Source organism: Malus domestica, chromosome 03 (assembly GCF_042453785.1).
Source record: "Malus domestica chromosome 03, GDT2T_hap1".
NCBI lineage: Eukaryota > Viridiplantae > Streptophyta > Magnoliopsida > Rosales > Rosaceae > Malus > Malus domestica.
In genome coordinates, this window is record NC_091663.1 from 37,518,053 (window position 1) to 37,543,826 (window position 25,774).

At 37.6% G+C, this 25,774-nt stretch overlaps 4 protein-coding genes across 4 annotated transcripts; 3 read left to right on the forward strand and 1 right to left on the reverse strand.

The window, feature by feature from the left end:
- Nucleotides 1–155: 155 nt before the first annotated feature.
- LOC103408170 (DNA mismatch repair protein MSH6) lies at nt 156–8,835 on the forward strand. Its single transcript, XM_029100453.2, has 21 exons — nt 156–1,381; nt 1,783–1,879; nt 2,243–2,345; nt 2,443–2,496; nt 2,601–2,675; nt 2,858–2,926; nt 3,055–3,138; nt 3,306–3,500; nt 3,950–4,500; nt 4,584–4,713; nt 4,867–4,958; nt 5,052–5,230; nt 5,383–5,585; nt 5,695–5,796; nt 5,887–6,049; nt 6,457–6,746; nt 6,839–6,976; nt 7,331–7,410; nt 7,521–7,620; nt 7,744–7,873; nt 8,216–8,835. The coding sequence occupies exons 1-21, from the start codon at nt 478–480 to the stop codon at nt 8,431–8,433; spliced, it is 3,957 nt and encodes a 1,318-aa protein (XP_028956286.2). The 5' UTR covers nt 156–477; the 3' UTR covers nt 8,434–8,835.
- Nucleotides 8,836–8,992: 157 nt separating this feature from the next.
- Nucleotides 8,993–11,688, reverse strand: LOC103432632 (uncharacterized). The gene is made up of 6 exons (XM_008370830.4): nt 11,229–11,688; nt 11,066–11,137; nt 10,450–10,520; nt 9,995–10,169; nt 9,433–9,513; nt 8,993–9,312 (listed from the first exon to the last, which is right to left on the reverse strand). The coding sequence occupies exons 1-6, from the start codon at nt 11,367–11,369 to the stop codon at nt 9,121–9,123; spliced, it is 732 nt and encodes a 243-aa protein (XP_008369052.3). The 5' UTR covers nt 11,370–11,688; the 3' UTR covers nt 8,993–9,120.
- Nucleotides 11,689–15,141: 3,453 nt separating this feature from the next.
- On the forward strand, nt 15,142–16,735 carry LOC103432631 (universal stress protein A-like protein). Its single transcript, XM_029100454.2, has 4 exons — nt 15,142–15,822; nt 15,957–16,066; nt 16,172–16,290; nt 16,413–16,735. Exons 1-4 carry the CDS (start codon nt 15,642–15,644, stop codon nt 16,486–16,488), a joined length of 486 nt encoding a protein of 161 aa, XP_028956287.2. The 5' UTR covers nt 15,142–15,641; the 3' UTR covers nt 16,489–16,735.
- A 6,671-nt stretch (nt 16,736–23,406) lies between these two features.
- On the forward strand, nt 23,407–25,774 carry LOC103419158 (small COPII coat GTPase SAR1A). Its single transcript, XM_029100455.2, has 3 exons — nt 23,407–24,017; nt 24,563–24,694; nt 25,242–25,774. The coding sequence occupies exons 1-3, from the start codon at nt 23,889–23,891 to the stop codon at nt 25,560–25,562; spliced, it is 582 nt and encodes a 193-aa protein (XP_028956288.2). The 5' UTR covers nt 23,407–23,888; the 3' UTR covers nt 25,563–25,774.

The window sequence follows — 25,774 nt, forward strand, 5'->3', positions numbered from 1 at the left end:
TTAAAAAAGAAAACAAATGAAAAGCTTGAAAATTTTGAATTTTAATAATAAGGATAAAAAAAAAAGTAAAATAAATAGTACTAAAATTAACTTTTTAATGTAAAAATATAATTTTCTTTAGAATAAATACTACTAGAAACTTTTCGTTAAAATTAATAAATTAAAATGATGGAGAACGAGGAACAGACTGCTGAGTGCGGACGGAGGGAGAATGCGAGTTCCCGGGCAATTTTCGGTGATTTTCCCTCCACATTAAAACATCGACCCCCGTAAGAGTTCCCGGGCAATTTTCGCTGATTTTCCCGCCACATTAAAACATTCCTCTCTTTTATTCGACAATCTCCAAACTACTCCTCCTCCTTCCGTCTTCTTCTCACTCACACTTCCCGCGATTCCACATTTTCACACCCCTCAGTAAGCTTGTCTCTCTCTCTCTTCTTCTTCTTCTTCGCTAAATTAACACCTTCACAGACGGCGATGTCGGCGTCGCGTCGTCGGACCAACGGCCAATCCCCACTGGTCAACCCACAGCGCCAAATCACTTCCTTCTTCTCCAAAGCCACTTCCACTCCGTCCCCAATTTCTTCCAAACAAACCCAAAACCCTAAATCTACCCCCATTTCTTCCAAGCAAACCCAAAACCCTAAATCCACCCCCATTTCTTCCAAACCAACCTTAATCCCTAAATCTACCCCCATTTTTTCCAGACAAACCCTAAACCCTAATCCGAATCCTAGTCCCGGTCATAGCCCTAGCCCCACAACCCCTTCGCCTCTCGATTCCAAGCCCAGCTCCAAGACCAGCCCCAAAAAATCCCACGGCCACGAGGTTGTCGGGAAGAGGATCAAGGTTTACTGGCCGTTGGATAAGAGCTGGTACGAAGGTTATGTCAAGTGCTTCAATAAGCACAGTGGTAAGCATTTAGTTCAGTACGACGATGCTGAAGAAGAAATGTTGGATTTGGAAATGGAGAAGATCGAGTGGGTCCCGGAAACCGTGAAGATTTTCAAGCGCTTGAGGCGAGGCCCTTTGCCAACTCCCACCAATGTGGATGTAGATATGGTGATGGAGGATGAGGATAAGGAAGACAGCAACGGTGTAGCTGATGATGATTCGAGCGATGAGGATTGGGGAAAGAGTGGGGACAAAGAGTTAGTTGCTGAGGTTGGTGATGATGAAGAGGAGCTTAGGGAATTGGAGGATGAGGAAGATGATGTGGTTCCCACGAACACAAACAAAAGAAAGCGGGGTGACTCCGGTGGTAGAAGAAAATTGAGCGGTGGAGGGAGTTTGGGGTCTGCTAAGAAGACCAAGTGTGGTGGAAATGTGGGTATGAACGGCCTCAAGGGTGTGTCACCGGAGCCTACCCCTAATGCTGAAGGTAAGTACTAGGATATTGCCATATTGAGCCTGTGCTCTATTTTGCCTTTTATTTGTTCATTTTGTTTGGAGATGAGAAATGTGATTTTGTTAGGAAAATTACTACATATCAGCGGGCTTTCATGTGTCTATCTTTATTAATATGGTTGTTTTCCATGTATGTGTGCTTCTATGACTGTTTTAGAAGTATATTTACCACATTTTGAGAATGTAAGCCAAGCTAGAGTTATTCTTTCTTATATGACTCAGTTAGATACTTCATTCTATGTACTTGTATCTTATTAAAAACTTTTTTGTAGGTTTACATTTTTTTTTATCGCCAGTCAATGGATACTCAAGTTGTATTAACTTTAATTGGTTTATGCTTTATTTGGTGCTGAATTTGAATCTGCTTAACTGCAGGGACAAAGGCGACTAATGGTATGGATACTGTTTTATCTGGTGATGCCTCATCAAGGTTTAGCTTGCGTGAAGCTGAGAAGTTGCACTTCCTTGGGGAGTAAGTTTCTATACTTATTCCTAATGGTGTTTTTAGGGCCATCCCACTGTACACCTGTTTTATTTGGCAGTTGGGAATTGGGGATTGCTGTGTCTGGAAATTTGTAATTTTCCATTTTTAGTTACTGTTAACTTTGAAGCTTGTTGTATTGCTAGGCTGCAGTCATCATATAATTATATACTGAAAACATTTGTTACTGTATTTCTGTTTTGCGTATGACAATGATGAAAAAAGAAACTTTTTGTACATTAGTATGCATGGATCTGTATTTGTTGCTTTACTTGTGGAGGCATTTAGATAATGTTTGCATGTAGAAGCCCAATTTCAAACGTGTTTTGCTCAACTGCTTTGGTATGGAAACAGACAGCGCATGGATGCCAAAAGAAGAAGCCTTGGAGATGCAAGTTATGATCCAAGAACTCTGTACTTACCTCCCGGATTCTTAAAGAGTTTATCAGGTGGCCAGGTAATTGCTTGCTTCTAGATAGATAAGTGGTGTGAAGGGTTTTTATGGCATTTACTATTATGAACACTCTTAATTCAGTGACATGTTAATATTTCAGAGACAATGGTGGGAGTTTAAGTCAAAGCACATGGACAAAGTTATATTTTTCAAGGTATGCTTGTCCTTACCAGTAGCCAAGTAATGATAAATTATGCCACACAAATTCAGGGTCATTATTGCAGTCAAATGATGAATATCTCATTTTTGTTTGAGCAGATGGGCAAATTTTATGAACTTTTTGAAATGGATGCACATATAGGAGCAAAAGAACTTGGTCTGCAGTATATGAAGGTAATAAAGCTTGAAATTTTGTCTTGGTGTTGGCTTTGTGGGTGGGTACATAGTATTTTCTTTCGTTTCACATTTTTATCTTGATTGTTTTGAGATTTTGTATTGTTAGGATTGCTGGATGCATCCATTGTGTTTCCTATTTGTTTTTCTTTAGTTACTGATTTGTCGTTGCCTGATATTAGGGTGAACAACCCCATTGTGGATTTCCGGAGAAGAATTTCTCAATGAACGTGGAGAAACTTGCTAGGAAGGTTGGTTTCACTCTTGTCACTCTATTTGGAGATATCTGTCTTACTCTATTTTACTAAAGTTCAGCATCTATGTGAAGCCTCTTTCATACTATGGAGGGAGATTTATTTAAGCTGCCTTGAGTGACTAGGGGTATCGAGTTCTTGTAGTGGAGCAGACAGAAACACCTGAACAGATGGATCTTCGTCGTAAAAAGGATGGCTCTATAGATAAGGTATGCTCATTTTTCACTTGTCGGTCTGTATCCTTGAATTTTTGTCATCTGATTAATTTGATATTCTATGTTATAATTCTTACCACTGCATCTTGTAATTTGATACCCATATTGGAGCTATTAATTAGAAAAATGGTATTAACTTCTGAATTTACCTTGGTGTATAGGTTGTGAAACGTGAAATATGTGCAGTGGTTACAAAAGGAACACTAACTGAGGGAGAGATGCTGTCAGCAAACCCTGATGCTTCTTATCTAATGGCAGTGACTGAAAATTCTCAGAATTTGGCAAACGAAAATGCAGAGCGGGTTTTTGGGGTTTGTGTAGTTGATGTTGCTACCAGCCGGGTCATTCTTGGGCAGGTATGAGTCTCGTAGAACATCATTTTCACCTTGTTCTCTTAGTTATCTTGGATTATTCTCATCATTATATAGTTATATATTGGCACATAAAACAGTTGCTCCCTGAACTGGGCTAGATTATCACTCAATAAAGCAGTGGGGAGAGGGAGGGGAGAGGGGTTCTTGGTAACCGCTAAGCATAATAGGTGAAAATTTGTGCCTGTTATGAATGTAAAAGGTTTGATAGTGTGATCTTCTGCTGCCTGACGGAGTTTGTGGATGTATGCATTGCATTTCCATTATATTTTAGCTATTTGAGGACATATATAATCATTGGGGCAAGTTGTGACATTGTTACTCCTAATTACCATTTCATAAGATGCTGATGTAGATGTGTCATAAGGTCGTTTTAGTGAATTGCTTGTTATGTATGATTATGTTTTTTACTAGTATTTCTTTCCCAATACCAGTTTGGAGATGATCTAGAGTGCAGTGCCTTGTCTTGTCTCTTGTCTGAGCTGAGGCCTGTTGAAATTGTAAAACCTGCAAATCTACTCAGTCCTGAAACAGAGAAAGTGCTGATTAGGCATACAAGAAGTCCTCTAGTGAATGAGTTAGTCCCAGTATTGGAATTCTTGGATGCTGAGAGAACTGTTCAGGAAGTTAGAAGTATATACAGGCGTGCCGATGATCAAGATGTTTCTGGTTCTCCAAAGAAAGACGGTTTTCATGGCAGTGATTCTCATTTAGAAGAAGATAGCTATGGCTGCTTGCCAGATGTGTTGTCAGAGATGGTGAGAGCAGGTGAGAATGGCATCTGTGCACTTTCAGCTCTTGGAGGTGCTCTTTTCTATTTAAAGCAGGCCTTCCTGGATGAGACAATACTCAGATTTGCAAAATTTGAGTTACTTCCAAGTTCTGGTTTTGGTGATACCGTATCAAAACCATACATGGTTCTTGACTCAGCTGCCCTAGAGAACCTTGAGATTTTTGAGAACAACAGAAATGGAGACTCTTCAGGGTAAACCTTTCATATTGTCTTAAGCTTTTCTGGTTTGTTTTTATTCCAATCCAAATTCTAAGATAATGTATTGCTCTATGAAGGACATTGTATGCACAATTGAACCACTGTGTTACTGGATTTGGGAAGAGATTGCTTAGAACATGGCTTGCAAGACCTCTCTATCATGTAGAATTAATAAAGCAACGCCAGGATGCTGTTGCAAGTCTTCGGGTACTCCTTCCATAATATATTAACATTTTACTTCTGGTTCTTATTTTTTCACTTGAATGCTGAATCTTAGTGTACAGTATCTAGATGACTTGAACTGGATACCCAAGCACTTGGCCTTTCTAACATGCAGATGTTATATATGCTTCTTTCTAGGGAGTTAATCTTCCTTATGCACTTGAATTTCATAAAGCAGTGTCTAGGCTTCCGGACATGGAGCGGTTGCTTGTGCGTGTCTTCTCTAGTAGGTAAAACTAGGAATCAGTTGATTTTATGCTTATGGAGAACTTACTAATGCTCCCAATGAATGATTTACGGTAACTGAATGTGACTGGATGCAGTAATGCTTGCGGAAGGAATGCTAAGAAAGTGGTTTTATACGAGGATGCTGCAAAAAAACAGCTTCAGGAGTTTATTTCAGCTTTACGTGGTTGTGAACTCATGGCTCAAACATGTTGTTCTCTTAACGTTATCTTGGAAAATGTTGAATCTGCACAACTTCATCATCTACTGACACTGGGTATTGTTTGCTTTTTGCATTTCAAAAAGATATAATTTCACATCTTATATCTTGCCATAAGAAAGTCTTCGTATAGGGTCATTGTTTTGGTACATGCATGCATCCTTCATTGTTAAAGAAATCTTGGCATCTTATTGTTCATTGTTTTACAGGTAAAGGTCTTCCTGATGTCAACTCAGTTCTAAAACATTTCAAGGATGCCTTTGATTGGGTAGAAGCCAATAATTCAGGTCGTATAATACCTCATGAAGGAGTCGATATTGAGTATGACTCTGCTTGTGAAAAAGTAAAGGAGATAGAGTCTCATTTAACAAAACACCTCCAAGAACAGAGAAAGTTACTGGGAGATAAATCGGTAAGAACTTCTATGGAAGACAAATTGGCATTTTGATTTCTGAGTAGTGTACTTTTAAGTAGAAACGTTACTATATCTTGTAACTCGGTCTTCCATTGCTCTGTTGCAGATCACTTATGTCACAGTTGGAAAAGATTCTTACCTATTGGAAATGCCAGAAAGTCTGTGCAGTTGTATTCCTCCGGATTATGAGTTACGTTCGTCCAAAAAAGTAATTAGAAAAATCTTTGGAATGGTGAATTAAGTAGCTTTGACGGTTTTATATTAATACGATCATGCCTTCCTTGTGTTTAACATGCAGGGTTTCTCGAGGTACTGGACCCCAGATATCAAGAAGTCATTGACAGAGCTCTCGCAAGCTGAAACTGATAAGGAGTCCTCACTAAAAAGCATTTTGCAGAGGTTAATTGGACGTTTCTGCGAGCATCGTCTTAAATGGAGACAATTGGTCTCTGTGACTGCAGGTATGCAATCTTTTTCCCTCTGCATTGTCTGCTTTGTTCTGATCGATTTTGGTCAAACTTTGGTGGATTGACTGGAGTCTGGAGCATAGTTTGTCAATTGCCTTTTTTTAGTGAGTGCATTCTGCTATGTATGCAATATAAGAGAAATCACACACACACACACACACACACACACACACACACACACACACACACATAAGAGTACTGCTAGGTGATTGATTCCCCAATAGATGTAGCTATGTGATTGTAACAAATATGGGTCCATTTTAAACAAATTTAACTATAGTTAATTTCGATGCATTTTGGTTAAACAAATTCTAAAAATGCATTTCTAGAAACAAGTCCATGAGTCTAGTATTTAGTGTCTATATTATGTTCACTGCTGATATTGACACCACATGTTGCAGAAATCGATGTTTTAATCAGTCTAGCAATTGCAAGTGATTATTTTGAAGGACCCTCTTGTCAGCCAGTTGTCATGAGTTCATCATGTACTAATGAAGTACCTCGTTTTTCTGCAAAAAGTTTGGGCCATCCTGTTCTTAGAAGTGATTCTTTAGGAAAGGGTACATTTGTATCCAACGACATTTCCATTGGAGGTTCTGGCCATGCAAGCTTTATCCTTCTCACTGGTCCTAACATGGGTGGAAAGTCCACTCTTATTCGCCAGGTTTGCTTGGCTGTGATTTTAGCACAGGTAAGGTAGTCTTTTCTTATTGTCTGAATTTCTTACTTTGTTATTCATTGTCTTGTAATGTGTGATCATTTTCGCTTTTGTTTCTTCGGCAGTTAGGAGCAGATGTTCCTGCAGAGAGCTTTGAGCTATCTCCTGTTGACCGAATCTTTGTTCGTATGGGTGCTAAAGATAATATCATGGTAGGCCAAAGTACATTTCTGACGGAGCTTTCAGAAACTGCAACAATGCTGGTGAGATTACTATTTAGAGCAACCTGGTTCAATTTAGTTTAGTGTTATAAATGTATGTTCTGATTTCTCGTTTTTCATAAAAATATATTATTTAGGTAGTGTGGGTTGAAATTTTTTCATCTGATTCTAATCTTGGTTATGAATGCATTTCTCTAGAAAATTCTTAAATCATGTGTGCATTTTCTCTTGAAAATTCATAAATCATGTATTCTCAACTTGTTTCGATATTTTGTGCCATGTCTCATAAGTGTAATGAGTATATCAGTTCACTGGAAATTGAAGTTATTTCAAATTATATAGATGGCGTTATGATTTATTCATTGTTCTAAACATATATTTCAATATTGTTTGTAGTCTTCAGCTACTCGCAATTCATTGGTGGCACTGGATGAACTTGGACGTGGAACATCAACTTCAGATGGACAAGCCATTGCGTAAGAGCCAATCATTCTAGATATTCGTGAATGATTTTGCCTTTTAATTAAAATTTAGTGTTTTTAATTAGTTTCCTCATCGACCTTCAAACGTCCTCTTTAACTGGCAGGGAATCAGTTCTTGAACATTTTATCTACAAGGTCCAGTGCCGAGGAATGTTTTCTACCCATTATCACCGACTAGCTGTAGATTATCAAAATAATTCTAAGGTATTTTCTCATTCTTCTGTGGTTGATTTATATTTTCTTTTGACAAGATTAGTGAGAAGATCACTTGTATGCGGATGCTATAAATTGTTCTGTGACTAATTTATTTCCTTGCTTCTTTGATAGGTTTCACTATGTCATATGGCATGCCAAGTTGGAAACGGAGATGGAGGTGTGGAAGAAGTTACATTTCTTTACAGGTTGAATCCTGGTGCATGCCCTAAAAGCTATGGTGTCAACATTGCACGGTTAGCTGGTAAGTATCTTTGTCTTGTATTGCTTCCTCACTAGCATCTTTAACACAAGAACAGTAATTGAAATGCAATCATTTGGTTGTGAGGCATGATCTAGATCTGAGCCATCTTGCTGTCATCTATGGTTTTCTTCATGTATATAATGTATATCTAAAGCACCTTGCCCTCTTCTTTTCAAAAAAAAAAAAAAAGCACCTTGCCCTCAGTTAATATGTGCATGACTGGGAACTTTTTTATGAGAACTAGACAAGCGTGCAAGCAATAAACTCTATTATGAATCTGTGCATTGCTCATTTTAGTCATTAGCAAATTGTAGTTCTTACTACATATATTATTCACTACAGGACTTCCTATTTCCGTCCTTAAAAAAGCTACCGCCAAGTCCAGGGAATTCGAGGCTACATATGGTAAACACAGGAAGGCATCTGGAGATAACATTTGCTTTCAAGAGTTGATTAGTATTGTGGCAAAATTGACGAGTCATGAGTTTACCAAAAGCATTGACATGGACTCCCTGACAGAAGTTTGGCATAGAGCAAGACTACTACAGCAAGAAAGTTGATAATGATGGCTTCTTTTGCACTCTACAAGCTTTGAGTATGCACTCGGAATGAAGATTTTGGGAATGGCCGGCTACTCACAAGGCGTTTGCTAATTGTCTTACCAGTGGTTCTGGGGAACGTGTAACTAAAGTGAGGAAGTACATATTTTTGAGCCTCAAGCCGTTTCGTTCTAGTTGGGAGGATTGATCAACTCTTTAGTTTAAGCTATATCATCGTCACCAGAATTGGGCAAATTCCTGTTTCCGCCAGGGGAGCGGTTCTTCCATTGTAAAAGATAGTTGCAATGTCGACATTTTGGTTCCGATATTGGACCCGATAAGCTTCCAAGGTTGTTGGTTCGGTTGTTTCCTTGTTAGTTTACAATATATTTATCTTTATCATCAAAGTGGTTGTTCACCCAACTGACCTGTATCCGGGTTGCTGAGTTTCTAAACTTCAACCTGCTTAAATACTTTTTTCTAATTCTGGGTTAGGTTTGGTTGGTGGATTCCTAACTTTATAGGATTTGATTTCGAAACCTTAACCTGAAATCTTTAAATGAAGGAAAGAAAACAAAAAGAAAAAAGAATCGATAGTATTTCATTTCGTATATACATCAGAGACAGGTGAGCATTGATACGATGCTCTCTACTGTCTCTGTTTGTTACAAATGAATGGAAGGAAAAACAAAACAATTAGAGATTGTGTCATACTATATGATGTTGTTGAGCTTCTTCATTGTCAGCCAGGTCTTCGCTATCGGTCTCATCTTCAGGGCCTTGTTGTTCATAACGATGATATTGATGATACTGGCGGTGGATGCTGTTTTGGATGGCTGTGATTGTTCGAAATAATATGTACATTGGCAGGATAATCCCACTAGACTTTATAATAAGCACCTGAAATGCAGCCAAATCAAGATTAGCACCCGACATCATATATTAACAAGTACATTTTTAGAGGGAAAATTTGGAAACCAAATGAAGAGTAGTAGGTGCTGTGCAGGTACTGCTACTTACAGTTAGAAGCGTGAAGGGGTAATCTTCGTCGGAACCGGTAAGCACCACAAAGAGGTGCCTCACCAGCAACACCACCGTAAACTGCAATGCAATTCAGACTCATCGTTAATTAACATAGTTAAAAGCATGTTTCCTTTGGAGACAATTAACTTTCTAAAACCGTCTGAATCGGGCAAACACCATTTGAAGTCAATTCCTTGCGACTTTTATTTTATATATACGTGTTTGCCACATGGAGACCAATTTGGTCAACCAAGCAAGCAATAATGCTCTACTCATTCAATTCTTGAATACATATTTTCCAACGCCAATGGTCGTGGGTTGCATAATACGCATTTATTATTGTTTCACTAAATATTAGTTGACCAAATTATAGATTGTTTGGCCTATCTAAGTTGGATAGAGCAGACGTACTTCTCTATGCACCCAAATTAAAATCTACATCTCTACAATTTAGATTAATTTAAAATGAACCATCGCCAATATAAAAGAATATGCTGCTTTCAGACTGTTATATTGGCTTAGATAATGGTGCATAAAGATCTGGATAGAACAAACTTACAAGGAGAGCGAGAGATCGACAACAAGATGCACTTCTGTCAGCCGCATACGAGCATTGAGAAGAGGAGTAGCCAATTTCTATTGCTAATCTTGGGCTTCCTGCGCCCTCCTCCTCCTCCTCCTCCTCCTCCTCCTCCTCCTCCTCCAGCTCTCTTCTCGGAACCTGCACGCTGTCTCTGTAACCACAAAAACAATTACATATTAAACATAAATCAAATCGAATCAAGGATCTGTGCAATTTAGAAACATTCCAATTAGTGGTCCTAATCACATTCCCATGTTATTAATACAAGCATTAGAATTTATACCAAGTTGCAAAACAGTCTGTCTGCCTCATTATTCAATTATACAATTCATCAATATTGCATTAAACGTGCATTTGATTAATTATATAGAAAAAATGAAAATTGAAACTATATATATCTAATTCTGGATACTTAAAGATACGAGACGTACCTAATTGTTACTGCTGAGTCGTCTATCTGCGTCTTCTTTGGCGGTGGTGCTGTGTATCCTGGTTCATAACTCTGCACATATACATATTTTATGGTCGGTCAAATTTCATCAACCCAATTTTTCTCTTCCAATTTAAACTGTGCTATACTATTTGCACCTCCTAAAAAGTCATATCGCACTTCTTTGCTATAAAAACATAAGCGGAAATTGCACATATCAATATCAATAACAACTCCTAACACAACACTCAGAACTCCGTCATTAATTGTGAAATGTTGTTTAGTTTTGCATCGGAACGAAGGAAGCAAATAGTATAACTTCGACCGTAAACCAAAGTTACGGGAAAAGACAAATTTCAGACGCCAAGAATCCTGACAAAACAGAAAACGATGTTTTCATACATCGTTTCATCGACTTGGAAACAACAACGACATCGGACCCAATCCCATTTTTGAAGATTGAAATACGTAAACACGAAGCAAAACAGCAAAAAACAATTCATCGAATTAGAATATATATTAAAAACAAATTAAAATATGGAACACCATACAAAAATAAGAGATAATGAAATTCGAAAAGAAGCCAAAAATGAAAAATCTGATCAGCTGGTTATTACCTGAAGACATATTTCGCAGGTTGTATTGCCTTTCTCGTTGCACCACCTCTGTATGCAATCTCTGTGAGCAAACTGAGAACAAAAAACAGATTTATAAATCGTTTTCGGGATTATTCAGAAAACCAAAACAAGAAGAAGAACAAAACTCGGTTTTGAGGTGTACCTTAACAGTTCCAGAGCATGCACAGGGAGCTTCCATGGTCTTATCGGAGCTTCCGGTTTCTTCTTCATGGCAAATCCTGCAGAGCGAAACTGCCGAGCATGTTTTCAAATCCTCCTCCACGTACAGTATCACGTCTCCCATAGTTTTCAAAAACTCACTCAATTCTCCTCTTTCTGTTTCGGTGTTTCGATGTTTTCAGAAAACTTCTCTTTAATTCAAAAAACTCTGCCTCTGTGTGCGTGTGTGCGCGTCCAGTTCTTTCTCTCAACGTGTGCGTCTGAAAGAATGGACTTTAAATAAAAGAAAGGTGACCCGAACTTCCAAAAATGCCCTTGCACTTATGTTAATCAAAATCAATTGAATATTCACTTTAATTAACTAATAGTATTATTATTACTATTAGTTGTCTTGCCCCACGCGTTTTTTCACAAAACCATCAAGTCCACGACTTGTCCTGTCCTGTGCGGTCAAACACACTTTCAAGTATTTAGAACGTTTAGATGAAGCAATAAATAAAAAATTGAATTAAAGTAAGCGAAATATCAAATATATTTTGGAGTATTGAATACTCTGTAATTTAGAGCCATTAGATCCAAATGTAACGATTGTGTTAGAAAAGTGGGCAATTGTTGAATTTGATCTAATGACTTTAAGCGACGGAATAATTTAATACTATAGAGTAATGTAGTCTCACTCGAAAATCAGAGCTATCATTAAAGTAGTAGCTGATATTTACAAGCATTTAGGTCTATAGTTAATAAAATGCATTTAGCTCGTATTCTTCACTTACTCTTTTTTAAATTTGATATCCCGAAAGGTAGGAAGAATTAAAAGAAAAAGGAAAGCGTGAATAATATTTCATATTCGTAATTTGCATAATTTTTTGGGAGAGAGGGGCAATACTGTCAGGTTAATGTATAATTTGATTGGGAAACAGTTGCCAAATTGTTGTATAGCAATTTTTATTCTTATATATTGAGTTGAATATGAGTGTATTATTGGAGTAGGACACTTTTTTCCTTCCCCTCCGCGTCCAATTCGAATTCCTAGTCATCCTATGACCTATCCCTCCCACGTTTGAATTTTGAGCGTGGGATCGTTGATCAACGGTCGAAACCAACGGAACTAATTTAAACTTGAAGGGTCCCCAGCTCCATGATTAGACGGCCAGGGAAACGTGCTCATCCAACTCCAAAAGCGCATCAGCACGGACCTGTGTGAATGTGATTCGTCGGGGCTGCTTCTTCGTATGCTCCGCATGATATTCCTCTCCTTTTTTTTTGGCATACATGATATTCCTCTCCCCTTTTTTTCTGTCACTTGTGTTTTCAGTGATATTTTTTCCTTATATTATTTTCAGACAAGGTTATATGTAGGCTAATTTAGCTCGACAGCATGTGAACTTCGACTTCAACAAGTGAGTTCTTATATCCTAATCTGCAAACTATGTTTACTCAAAATACATTTCAAAGCTCGAGCGTTCCTCCAACAAAATTTCTGGTAGTGTACACACGGGGTTTTTTATTTTATTTTATTTTATTTCTTTCTCTTTCTTCTCTATTTCTCTAAAAATTAGTATGTAAGCTCTACTGCCCGTGAGGGAGATCAACTTTTTAACCCAAATAATATGGTTGTTGTAGATGATTGATTATTAATTAAGTGTCGATTAACGTGCTTATTTTTTAATGATGACACATTATTTAAAAGTATGATTCTCTCCTTTTTTTTTTTTTTTTTTTTTAATCTAATGACAAAGCAAATAAATGGCATGTAGATATTAGATATTTGGAATGGGAATGGGAAAGGGAAAAGGGATTGGGATTAATTCATGGGACAACTATATACGTGGTATTGAACTGCAACTTTCTGAAGGTTTAAGGCAAGTGGTCGACGCTTTGTGGTGGGGACATTTGGAGCCAACTCAACACAATACCTCTCTCTCTCTCTATTACTTGAAGAAGTCAAGAGTCCAGAAGGTTCGACAAGTTCATCTTTGGCAAAGGCTAATGGCCTCCACCGCCCTCACCCTCCACCCTTATATGAGATTCCAAAAGCGTAAATATGATCAAATTTGGGTCTAAAAATTCATAAAATATCACCCAAGATTCACAAGCCTACGAGGCACACAAGCACACCTCATAACCAAATTCCAATTTCGCTCAATCTAAATTAGTTTTTGTTTATGACAAAATACTCTTATTAACACACATGATAAATTTAACACGTGTTTAAGACCTTACACATAAACGACAAGTTATCCAAGGATAAAAAAAAACACAAGATTGAGGAAAATAGTTTATTACCCTAATTTGAATTGATACATGAAATTTCAAAGGCTATGCTGTACCTAACAACCTTATTCATTGTTGAGTTGAAACATAGGATCACAAGAAACAAATAAATATTTATTTAATTTGTCTGTCTTTCAGTTTTGGTCAAACTGAGGACATAAATGGAGGTGGATTGTTTGCCCTCTTATTTCCATACTCTTTTCATCCCTTCCTGTTTTGTATGGTCACAGTTAAGCCACGTCAACATTTTATATTCCTATTACTTTTTGTTTTTTTATTTTAGTAAAAAAATCAATATAAAATGTTAACGTGGCTTAACCGTGACCACACAAACAGGAGGGGATGAGAAGAGTATGGAAATAGGAAGGCAGACAACCCGCCTCTGACATAAATGGGTCAGGGAAAGCCATTAGTGAAGCCCAATTTTATAGGGAGATATTGGGCTGGGAAAGCCCGGGACATGAGAATACCTACCTTCACTAGAATCAACTCAATCAAGATTGGATGCATTCTAACAGTTTTCCAATACAATTTTCCCTCCGATTTTAATGGAAGATAGTAATATTTGGAGACCACTCGTTAGTGGATGAGGAGATGATGATGGATTGGATGGGATTGGATTGGAGAGGGAGATGTCAAGTTGCGCAAGCAACAGCAAACAGATTTGGACATTCATTCATTCATTTGCCTTGCCTTGCCTTGCCTTATGGATCAGTTTGACAAACATGACGCTTTCCCACTTCACCTTTTCTCTACTCCCGAGTCCCACCTCTGGATGGCTGGTCCCTCTTTTCCTGCTACAAGTTACTAATATTAAATTTGGATTTGATGGATTCCAAACTAAATTATTTCATAAATATCCTATTAAGTAGTAGAAGTTCTATGATTCTCCACAGTATATTCAAAGTTTTTTAACCGTTATGTTTCAATTATTGTATGTTTGATAAAAAAATCTAACAATTAAAAACCTCAGAAAATATAATACTTCAAAGCAATAAAAATAAAGGAAAACTAATGAAAAGGGCTTGAAAACTTTGAGTTTTAATGATAAGGACAAAATAAAGGGTAAAGTGAATAGTACCAGGATTGACTTTTTAGTGTAAAAATGTGGTTTTTCGTTAAAGTGAACAGTACCAGGTGCTTTTCGTTAAAGTTCCCTAAAAATAATCCCCTAAGTAAATTACCCCAACACAACATTGTAGTGAAAAGTGGTTTCTTCTGCAAATCAAAACTAGTCATAAAAAAGTGCATCTTTTGCCCTTATATGTAAGGAACTTTAACGAAAAGTTCTCGATACTGTTTGTTTTAATGAAAAATCACATTTTTACATTAAGAAGTCAATCATGTTACTTTAAGAACAAATGAAAGATATTATTTATTTTTTGGTACGAAGAATAACTAGATATTATAAAGCTTTAGACGTAAAACAAGAGAAACAGAGAGTAAGCCAAAATGCAAATATCTGTTATGTATAGTCTGGCGGGCTACCTGTGAATTATTGGACGAGAACCTTATGATTGACTGTAACATGTCTGGTTTGGTGGGCTGAAATTTCAAACTTGGCCTGTGTAATATTTAATCAGCAGGAACCTCCGCTTTCCTCTGCTCAGCAAAAGAGGTTGAAGGTTTACTAAATTTTCGAGTTGGACGGATGACTAAATATGTCATTTAATACACTGTCACATGATAATGTTAAACGCATAACAATGTGTTATTCATTTAAATTCCTTTACGATGCTAGTAATAAGTACAAATCCATTTCCTGTGGTAGCTCGTTTAAATTGTTAGTCTATAGCCCATAGCTTTAGTTAAATTATTTGGTCATTTGCCAAACCTAGATGAGAAGGACCAGTTGTTTTCAGTGTCTGCATACGGGGGCCGGAGGTTTAATTTATTCCAGAAACTACTAACACTAATAATTTATCTGTATCCAATTAATGTAATGTAATGTAATCCCGCAGCTGAACCAAAAACATCAAAAACCACGGCAAAAGTCCCCCCTATATATTTTCATTCGGGTTTGTGTTATCGATATCTTGAGGCCTCAAAGTTTTCCCAATACCGCATACGTACAACAAAGTTCTTCAGGGAAAAACACAGCAATTTTTATTAAATTATAGCAATGGAGGCCGAAAAAATGAAGAGCAGAGAGCACAAAATTGTGGTGGCAGTAGACGAGAGCGAAGAGAGCATGCATGCTCTCTCCTGGTGTCTGGGAAACCTCTCTTCTCAAAACGCAAACAACACTCTCGTTCTTCTCTATGTCAAACCGCAGCCTGTCCATTCCACTTTCGACGCTGCGGGTAATTGACGTTCCTTTACAAATTACAACTAACTACATACTTTTTGGTTTCTATTTTGGACCTAATTAATCAATTTGGAATACTGAAATCGAAATATTGATTTGGAGTTGATGTGTGTGTACTTGATTTTGCAGCATATATGTTTTCGAGCGATGTGGTTGGAAGCATAGAAAAATACGGGACTGAGATGGTAAATTCAGTGATGCAAAGAGCCGAAGCTGTTTACAGAAATTTCCAGACCAATGTAATTACTGATTACTGCTATATGTGTTGTGTTCTGCAATTGTGTGTTTCAATTAATTAGTTAATCATAAGTTGGTTAATTAACTAATTTATGTGCTACATGCAGGCCCATATTGTGAGAGTAGTAGGGAAAGGAGATCCAAAGAATGTGATATGTAATACGGTTGAGAAATTCAAAGCTGACACTTTGGTCATGGGAAGCCATGGTTATGGTTTCTTTAAGAGGTATATATTATAAATTCATTCACATGAACTAATTATCTTAACTTGTTTTATTTTTAATGGTTTGTGATGGATCTAATGAGTTACATCTGACATCTTGTTGTAATTTTGATATTTTGTTGCAGGACTATTCTTGGAAGTGTGAGTGATTATTGTGCGAAACATGTAGAATGTCCGGTGGTGATCGTGAAGAAATCCTGATCACTGAAAATGGTCCATAATCATGATCAGATTGTAAATTAACAAAAAGCATTGGATTGGGCGTGGGGTTGGGATCAAGGGAAGGGAAGAGGTATCAGATTTCACAGATGTATGCATGTGTCAACACTCAACAGATGAATCATTGAAAAAAATGGAGACAAGGAAAATAAATTATATATAAGAAAAGAATTCTGTAACTTGTACCTGCATGTCCTAAATATGTATGATCATGATTTGTGTTTAATTATGTCCTCTACCTCCATGTGCCTTGAGGTTTAGTAAGAAAAAAGATCAAACTGCTGAACAAGAATTTGATGCAAATTCTAAAGAAGCCAACTTCAATTTAAAAGGCTGGCTAATTAAGAAGCTCTGAGAATAATAAAATTAATGTGCAAACACCAGCAGGATCGATCAATTAATCAATAGTTCCAGCTTCTAATGCTAATTAATAAAAATATTGCGACACCAAGATCCACAATTCCACCGGCCGGAAAGAAGCATGCACCTCAACTTCAGTTCTAAGTTTAAAACTGTAAACTAATACCAGCTGAACTTGTGAAACCAAGCAGATAGAAGATGATTATAAATTGAAAGTATGCTTGCTCCATAAGATACCACATCAAGACTACCTTCAGATGAGATGTCTTTGAAAGAGTTGAGAAAATTTTCCTAATTATTACATCATTCACTCGTATATAATAGGGTATACAACACATGATCTCCAGAAAAGAATACAAGAGCCAGATGTTTTGAAAAAGTGTATGATATTCTTTAGCAATGAGGAAGAATATCTATATACACACATACAATATCTTGCTCCCCGAACCCTAAACCCTAAACATTGAAAACCCATTAGTTTTAAGCAAGGATTGGAAGATTCTAACCTATTTTCAAAAGGGAAAGCGTAACTTATTTTGTGTAGTAATGTGCATTCAAACCCAACTTTAAACCTTAAGCTCTAAACCCTGATACGATGGTTTGCAAACAAATTTTGATCATTATTGCTGATACCATAAAACATTGAAAATCCAAGGTCGGAGTTTGTTAAAAAAAGGTCCAACATCCTCAACAACCTTGTATTAAGTTTGTATCATTTCAAATTTAAGTATTTTGATCTTGTATATCAGATTATATTCCGTTACGACTCTATGTATAGCCAATATACTTGTATCTATGTATACGACAATTCAAGGAATGAAAATCATCACTTCCACAATTATTTCAGCTTTTGTATCTGCGTTTCCTTTGTTGTTTTACCTGCAGCTGCGTTTCTACATGGTATCATCTCTCTCATTGGCTTAACACCCATTTCTCGATTCTGTCTCACACTCTCCGCGATGTCACCATCCTCTTCTTCTTCTCCATTCCCAGGACCTAAAATGTGGCTCAGTTTCTGAAGCTTACTAAGCCAACTACCTCACGAGAGATTTTTCAGTGTGACCAATACATGAGGTGGTACACCACGTGTCACTATACAAACGATGAAATATATATGTTAAAAAGTTAATAACTTAAAAAGTAAAATTTTCCACCATTTACATAAAAACACGTGGTATATATTAGGAAAAATATCTTGTATTTCATCATCAGAATAATTTTACACACTTGAGTATTTATACAAGGCACAAGACTTAGTGAGTAAGCTAACTTATCATAACAGCTGTCAAAACTAACTACTATACTATCCTCAAGTTACACCTCTAGAGGATACAATTACATTTTTACCCTTAATATCCCCCCCTAAACGAAACTGAGGGATCCGAGGTGCTAGTTTAGAACAAAGAAACAAAAATATGGGTTTTGACAATGCCTTAGTACAAATATCAGCAAATTTTGAGTACAAACAAAGTCAACAGTGACATGTTTAGCTAAAACTTTCTCCCGAATGTAATGATAATCAATTTCAACATGCTTGGTCCTAGCATGAAAATTTGGATTTTTGGCAAGTGAAATGGCTGAAACATTGTCACACCAAAGCTGAGGAGGAGAAGGTAGTTTGTATCCTATATCAACAAGAAGTTTACAAATCCAGGTGATCTCAGCAGCTGTATTGGCAAGAGAACGATACTCTGCTTCAATAGAAGAATGAGCCATAGTTGGTTGCTTTTTAGCACTCCAACTAAGGATAGAACTGCCCAAAAAAATACAAAATCCGCCAGTAGATCTTTTATCAATGGAACAACCTGCCCAATCAGCATCTGAAAAGGCTTGAAGACAGAGAGGATATGAAGATTTAGAAAACCACAGACCAAGTTCAATGGAGCTTTTTAAGTACCGAAGATGTCGCTTGACAGCTTGAAGATGAGAAAGTCGAGGAGAATGCATGAATTGGCAAACTAAATTAACTGCAAAACTGATATCAGGTCGGGTCCATATAAGATACTGAAGAGCACCAACCAAGGACCTGTATTCAGTGGCATTTTCAAGTAAAGGAGAAGTATGGTCAAGTTTAGCAGTACTTAAAGGTGTATTGTAGGGTTTTGCTCCATCCATGTTTGCTTTTTGTAAAAGATCCAAGATGTACTTGGTTTGATTAATGAAAATGCCAGAGGATGACCTCTTTACTTCAATCCCAAGAAAATAATGAAGTGGTCCGAGATCTTTAATGAGAAACATGCTGCGAAGTTGAGAAATAACTTGCTGACATTCACTAGACGATGGTCCAATAACCAGTATATCATCTACATACACCAATATAAATACAAGATGTGGAGATCGTTTGACAAAAAGAGAGTGATCATTCTGAGATCCAATGAACCCAAGAGAGTGAAGAGCACCTCGTAACTTGTCATACCAAGCCCGTGGTGCTTGTTTTAATCCATATAAGGATTTATAAAGCTTGCAAACATGATGTGGATGACTAAAGACCTCAAAACTAGGAGGTTGCTGCATGAATACTGACTCTTGAAGTGTGCCATGTAAAAAGGCATTGCTCACATCCAGTTGATTCAAGAACTAGTTGAATTGAGAAGCAAGAGTAAGAAGTAATCTGATAGTAACAGGTTTAGCTACTAGACTAAACGTTTCAGAATAATCCAGTCCCTCTTGTTGGTGAAACCCTTTTGCTACCAACCTAGCTTTATACCTTTCAATAGATCAATCTGATTTCCTCTTGATTCTGAAAACCCATTTGCAGCCTACCAAGTTCTGAGATGGAGATGAAGGAACCAAAGACCATGTGCCTGTGCTACACAAGGCATTGTACTCTTTTTGCATTGCTTGGTGCCAATGAGGATACTTGAAACTTGCAAATAGGTAGTAGGTGTAAAATCTTGAGAAAGATGAGAATGAAGTGGATGTTTAGTGGCAGCCTATGCTTTTGGTTTTAAAATCCCAGATTTGGACCGTGTTTGCATTGGATGAATATTAGAAGGTAAGGGAATAGGAAGAGAAAAGTCAGAATCACTAGGTGGGAGGTAAGAGGATGCAGGGATAGAAGTTGATGTAAAAGGCAATGCAGATGGAGAAACTGCAAAAATATTTAGAGAGATTGAAGTGGAACTTGAAGGTTGAGAGGGTGAGGTAGTAATAGAAGTAAAGGTGAGTTCAGATGGTATAGGTAGGGAAGATTGTATGAGTGGTTGAGGTAGTGGGGAAGAAGTATTTGAGGATAGGAAAAGTGACTGATGAAATGGAAAATTGGATTCATCAAACAATACATGCCTCGAAATATACATCATCTTTGTGACTGGATCAAGGCACTTATAACCCCTGTGATGCAAGATGTACCCCAAGAACACACATAACTTGCTTTTTGGTTCTAGTTTGGATGAAGTATAAGGTTATAGCCATGGAAAACAACTGCAACCGAACACTACGAGAGTACTATAATCTGGAGATTTCTTGAATAATGATTCCCAAGGTGAAGAATTTGTAGCAGTAGGAAGCCTGTTTATCAAATAAATTGCAGTAGCAAGGGCCTCAACCTAATAGATATAAGGAACCTTGGATGCAGCTAACAGAGTCCTAGCAGTTTCAACTAAGTGCCTGTGCTTTCTCTCAGCACATCCATTCTGCTCGAGATTGTGGGGACAACTTAATTGATGGTCAATCCCATGTTCAACAAAAAATTTAGAGAAAGAAGAACTTAAATATTCTCCACCAGAGTCAGACCGCAGAGCAATGATTTTAGTACCCAGAGAGTTCTCAACCAAAGATTTAAATTGCACTAAGATTTTAAAGACATCAGATTTATACTTCAAAGGAAAAAACCAGCTGTATTTTGTGTAATCATCCACAAAAATGACATAGTACCGATATCTATGACTAGAAGTAATAGATGCTGGCCTCCATACATCTGTGTAAATGAGTTTAAAAGGCTTTCTGGTATTACAAGAAGTTGAAACAAAGGGAAGCCTTGAACACTTGCCTAATACACAATCTGAGCAAAATGACTTATATGTACTATGTAAAACAGAAATACAAGACTTTGCAGACAACTTATTAAGAACTTTAGTAAATGGATGACCCAATATTTGGTGCCAAATGGTGCTGCAAACCTTAGTAGCTGTTGCAAAAGCTTTAATACCAGCAGGTGAAGGAGATCGAGAAGCATGAAAGGGATAGAAACCATCTTGAACAGGTCCTTTAAAAAGCATCCTCCCCGTGGAAAGATCTTTCACAGTGAAGTGAAAAGGATAAAGATGCATAGAACACCAATTGTCAAGCAAAAATTGATTTGCAGACAAAAGATTTTGTTTCAAATTAGGAACATGCAACACATTGTTCAGTTTAAAATTACAAGTGGATGTAGGCAAAATCGAAGAGCCAGAATGAAGAATGGGCAAACCTTTGCCATCACCAATAAAGACTTGGTCTGGACCAGTGTAAGTTTCTGGACTTTGAAGATGAGCATATGAGTTGGTCATATGGGAACTAGCACCAGAGTCAACAAGCCATGATGGTGTAGAGGATGATGTATTAGCAACCATAGCCGACTGCAAGGATTTACCATTGTAACTTGAATTCATCCTGTGAGGACATTCATATGCTTCATAATTAAACTGGCGACAGATTTGACAGATGATCTTCTTGCCAAACGTGTTGTAATTTCCAGAACTGTTGGAATTGTTACAACCTCCACGATTGTAATTTGGCCTTGAATTATTGTACCGAAAATTACCACGATTGACACGATTTCCATGATTATAATTTCGAGAATTGGAGGAGCCACGACCCTAATTGTTATGGCTGAATGTAGGGTGAGCAGATAAGGCTTGAGATGATGAGAGAGGCGGGGTTGGAAGAATACCAGCTGAAGAATGATATGCCTGAAAAGGTGTGGCAGTGGTGGTTTTCTTGCGATTTACAAGTTGAATTTCATTGTTAAGAAGTAGACCATGTAATTCATCACATGTAGTAGTACCAAGACGAAATTGAATATCATCCACAAAATAATCAAATTTAGAAAGCAAGCCATGAAGAGTAACAGAGATGAGTTTAGAATCCTCAACCGGAGCTTCGACACTGGCAAAAGCATCAGCAATTTCCTCAATTTGCTGGAGATATTGAGTAACAGATAATTCACCTTTGGTCAGATTGCAAAGCCGTGAACGAAGCTCATGAATATGAGATTGAGAAGCTGCTGCAAGACGTGATTCCAATTTCGCCCAAAGTTCACGAGCATACGTAACATCAACATTGTATGGAATTAGGGATTCAGAAAGTGTAGAATTGATCAAGATAAGAATATTTTGGTCATTCTCAAACCACGTTACATAGTCCGGATTCAAGATTGCAGTACGATTACCAGAGGAATCAAGAAGAAAATGAGGCGGTGCTTGCAGAGATCCATCATTCATACCAGTAAGATTGTACCTGCGGAAGATCGGAACAAAAATGGCACTCCAAGTGAGATAATTGGTGGTAGTAAGCTTGATCGGTATCATGGAGCCAATGTTTTGGATGGTGATAAAAGTAACTGTCGAAGCATTTTGGGAATTTGAGGAGTTAGGGTTGGGAATCACATGAGGAGATGGATGAATATGTGAACCAGAGTTGGATAACAGCGGTGAATCGGAAGTCACCATAGCCAAAACTTGAAGAATTAGGGTTTGCAATTAGTGTGGAAGATCGAAGAGAAGACGATCAAAGCAGAGAAGAAGCGGGAAATTGGATCGAAGGTCGTGAGACAGAGAAGGCAGGTGATACCATATTAGGAAAAATATCTTGTATTTCATAATCAGAATAATTTTACACACTTGAGTATTTATACAAGGCACAAGACTTAGTGAGTAAACTAACTTATCATAACAACTGTCAAAACTAACTACTATACTATCCTCAAGTTACACCTCTAGAGGATATAGTTACATTTTTACCCTTAATAGTATATCACATGTGTTCCCGTCACAATTAAAATTTTCTCCTACCTCACCAGGCTTCGTTAGATTAACCCACTTCTTATTGGATGTTGAGGACTCTTGTTTAACGGAATTGGAAGAGTGTATTGTGTCCGACTCCTCGTTATCATCAGGGACACATATAGCGGATAATAAGTAAAAGATAACAATCCATCCTTACACCAACAAGGTGTTTTTGTAGGTTCAAAACACAAAACCAAACCCTAATAGGTTTTAACATCCAAATAGGAAAGAAAATAAAGTATTAATGAAGTTTCAAAACTTAAAAAGCTGTTTTGGGATAGTAAGCAAAGGTTTTTGGCTAAAATTGCCCTTATGTCACGAGCAAGGTTGGTGAGTCTTGATCTTTTCGTCATTCTCTTCGAAACGACATATTATAAGTCCTATTTCGACATCGACGATCATACATGTATTGCACCATCCTTGCTGCCAATTTTGCTTTTTTCAAGCTGCTCTTCAATACATTTGTTCTCCATCAACATCTTTCCATTTTTCTAACAAATTTTGATTTGGTACAATACAACTTACTACATCCACAAGCAAAAGATTTACTGTAGGACCAATTTGCTTTAGGTTATGTTGTGAAACCTAGCCAACTCAAGTGAACTTCAAACTTTTGAAAAACATAAAAATATAAATACGACTGTACGAGGATATTAGAATTCATGATTAATTTAAAATAATTTTTAACCGTATATAATAAACGATCAGAACGTGAAAATTTTCACAAAACAGATTCGAAAGGAAGCCAAATCCGATTCACCAAGCAAAACTAATGGAACGTGTGAAACAGATTTACACGAAACGCCGCCAATCTTACATATAATATATTTTAATTAATTAATTAATTTGAGACTTACCGGTTACCACCAAAAACTTGTAGAGCGAGCTGAGAATGAATTAGAATTAGAGATCGCAGAGTCAATGAACTCTCATCGGAGGCCTTGATCCGATAAGGATTCGATCGTCGTAGATCCGAGCTCGACCCGACCCATTCCGTTCCGATCCGGTGTCAGCATCAGCATCAGGAGCAGCAGCATGTTTCTGTTCGACTGGTTCTACGGTGTGCTCGCGTCCCTCGGTCTCTGGCAAAAAGAGGCCAAGATCTTGTTCCTCGGCCTCGATAACGCCGGCAAGACCACCTTGCTCCACATGTTGAAAGACGAGGTCGGTTCCTTCCTCCGCCCCCCCCCCCCCCCCCCCCCCTCTCTCTTTCTTACTCTATCAGCTAATCATTTTTAAATTTTATGCTTTAATTTCCTTATCGATTGGCTCCTACTTCGGATTCGGGTAATCAGAAACGCTCCGTTTACTTCAATTTCAATCTTTTGAATTCATAGATTAGATTAAATTTACTTTTCCTAAGTTGAAGACTGAGGATTGAGGAAAAGAATTGGAATTTTAGGAGTTAGATTTAGAAGATCTACAGTTTCCTGCCCAAAAAATCTGTAAAGGGGTTAAATTATTAAGTGCTGTAACTTTGCAAATCCAAATCAGTCGACTAGGGTAGCATGACTAACAAGATTCAAGTTTATGCCCAAAACATGAGCTAGAAAGTCAAAGTTGAAGCAGTTACAGTAATAACTAATCCATGGGTTTTTTTTTTTTCTTTTCGTGTACACAGCGTTGTGATTGCTTTGAATATTAAGTTGCTGCAAATGGATTGTTGTCTTGCGAGGTAATAATTTGAGTTTTGTTGCGCTCTTTTTCAGAGGCTGGTGCAGCATCAGCCCACGCAGTATCCAACATCGGAGGAGTTGAGCATTGGGAAAATCAAGTTCAAGGCCTTTGATTTGGGAGGCCATCAGATTGCTCGCAGAGTTTGGAGGGATTACTATGCAAAGGTTAGATATACATAAAACTTGATTAACGGCCACACTTGTGCCCTTTTCTCATACCTCTGCAGAGTCCTCTTCCAATCTCTTGCGTGAACGTAAACCTGCTTGCGAGAGGTCTTTTTTCTGATCATCAATGCGGTGATAAGGCTTAATTTTTGCCATAGTTCAGAAATTCATGGTTTAATGTATGATTTCTGGTCTTCTTTTTCTTGATCGTTGAGAAAGTCTTTGTTTTTTTCTTTTCACTTGAATTTTCTTTTTACTCCCTGTATTGGTGCTGCAACTTCTTGGAAGCAACTTGTTCTTGTCGTCCTGGTTGAGTGTTGGTTTATTGTCTCTGCTTAATACAACCAAATTTTGTATTTATGTAAATTTGATTCAAGTGAGTTGTGCCTGAAACTATAGAACCTTGTTCCTCTGGCCTTTTGTGGATGCTTAAGTTTGAATTTATATATTTTATTTTATTATCGTCCAATACATGGTGTGTTTGAACTTTCATCAGCAAGGAATGTCTCCAACATGAGCTAACATATCTACACGGTTTGCTTTACAGGTAGATGCTGTGGTGTACCTGGTGGATGCCTATGACAAGGAGCGGTTTGCAGAATCAAAAAAGGAACTAGATGCGCTCCTTTCGGATGAAGCCCTAGCCACTGTCCCATTTCTAATTCTAGGGAACAAGATTGACCTACCATATGCTGCCTCAGAGGATGAGTTGCGGTATCACCTTGGGCTGACCAACTTCACCACTGGCAAGGGGAAGGTAAACCTAACAGACTCAAATGTCCGTCCATTAGAAGTATTTATGTGCAGCATTGTACGGAAAATGGGGTACGGTGATGGTTTCAAATGGCTCTCTCAATACATCAAGTAGGAGGATGGTCGACAAGGTGTACTACTCGTCGCACCTTACCTTGAAAACTTATTCAGTACTTGTTTTATTTAGGCTCTTGGTGGGCTTTTAAATTGGATCTTTGTCTTTGGATTCGTGTGGAAGGAAATATGAATGTCAATACTTTGTAAAAAATTTATGAGTAAATTACATAGTAATCCCTCACGTTTGAGGTCTATTACAACCCCATACAA

Coding starts and splice junctions, on each gene's coding strand:
- LOC103408170 (XM_029100453.2), top strand. CDS start 478: ATGTCGGCGTCGCGTCGTCGGACCAACGGCCAATCCCCACTGGTCAAC. Junction 1,880..2,242: donor AAGTTGCACTTCCTTGGGGA/GTAAGTTTCTAT, acceptor GTATGGAAACAG/ACAGCGCATGGATGCCAAAA. Junction 7,621..7,743: donor ATTATCAAAATAATTCTAAG/GTATTTTCTCAT, acceptor CTTCTTTGATAG/GTTTCACTATGTCATATGGC.
- LOC103432632 (XM_008370830.4), bottom strand. CDS start 11,369: ATGGGAGACGTGATACTGTACGTGGAGGAGGATTTGAAAACATGCTCG. Junction 11,138..11,228: donor CATGCTCTGGAACTGTTAAG/GTACACCTCAAA, acceptor TTTTGTTCTCAG/TTTGCTCACAGAGATTGCAT. Junction 9,514..9,994: donor GTCGATCTCTCGCTCTCCTT/GTAAGTTTGTTC, acceptor ATTGCATTGCAG/TTTACGGTGGTGTTGCTGGT.
- LOC103432631 (XM_029100454.2), top strand. CDS start 15,642: ATGGAGGCCGAAAAAATGAAGAGCAGAGAGCACAAAATTGTGGTGGCA. Junction 16,067..16,171: donor ACAGAAATTTCCAGACCAAT/GTAATTACTGAT, acceptor TGCTACATGCAG/GCCCATATTGTGAGAGTAGT. Junction 16,291..16,412: donor GGTTATGGTTTCTTTAAGAG/GTATATATTATA, acceptor ATTTTGTTGCAG/GACTATTCTTGGAAGTGTGA.
- LOC103419158 (XM_029100455.2), top strand. CDS start 23,889: ATGTTTCTGTTCGACTGGTTCTACGGTGTGCTCGCGTCCCTCGGTCTC. Junction 24,018..24,562: donor TCCACATGTTGAAAGACGAG/GTCGGTTCCTTC, acceptor GCTCTTTTTCAG/AGGCTGGTGCAGCATCAGCC. Junction 24,695..25,241: donor GGAGGGATTACTATGCAAAG/GTTAGATATACA, acceptor TTTGCTTTACAG/GTAGATGCTGTGGTGTACCT.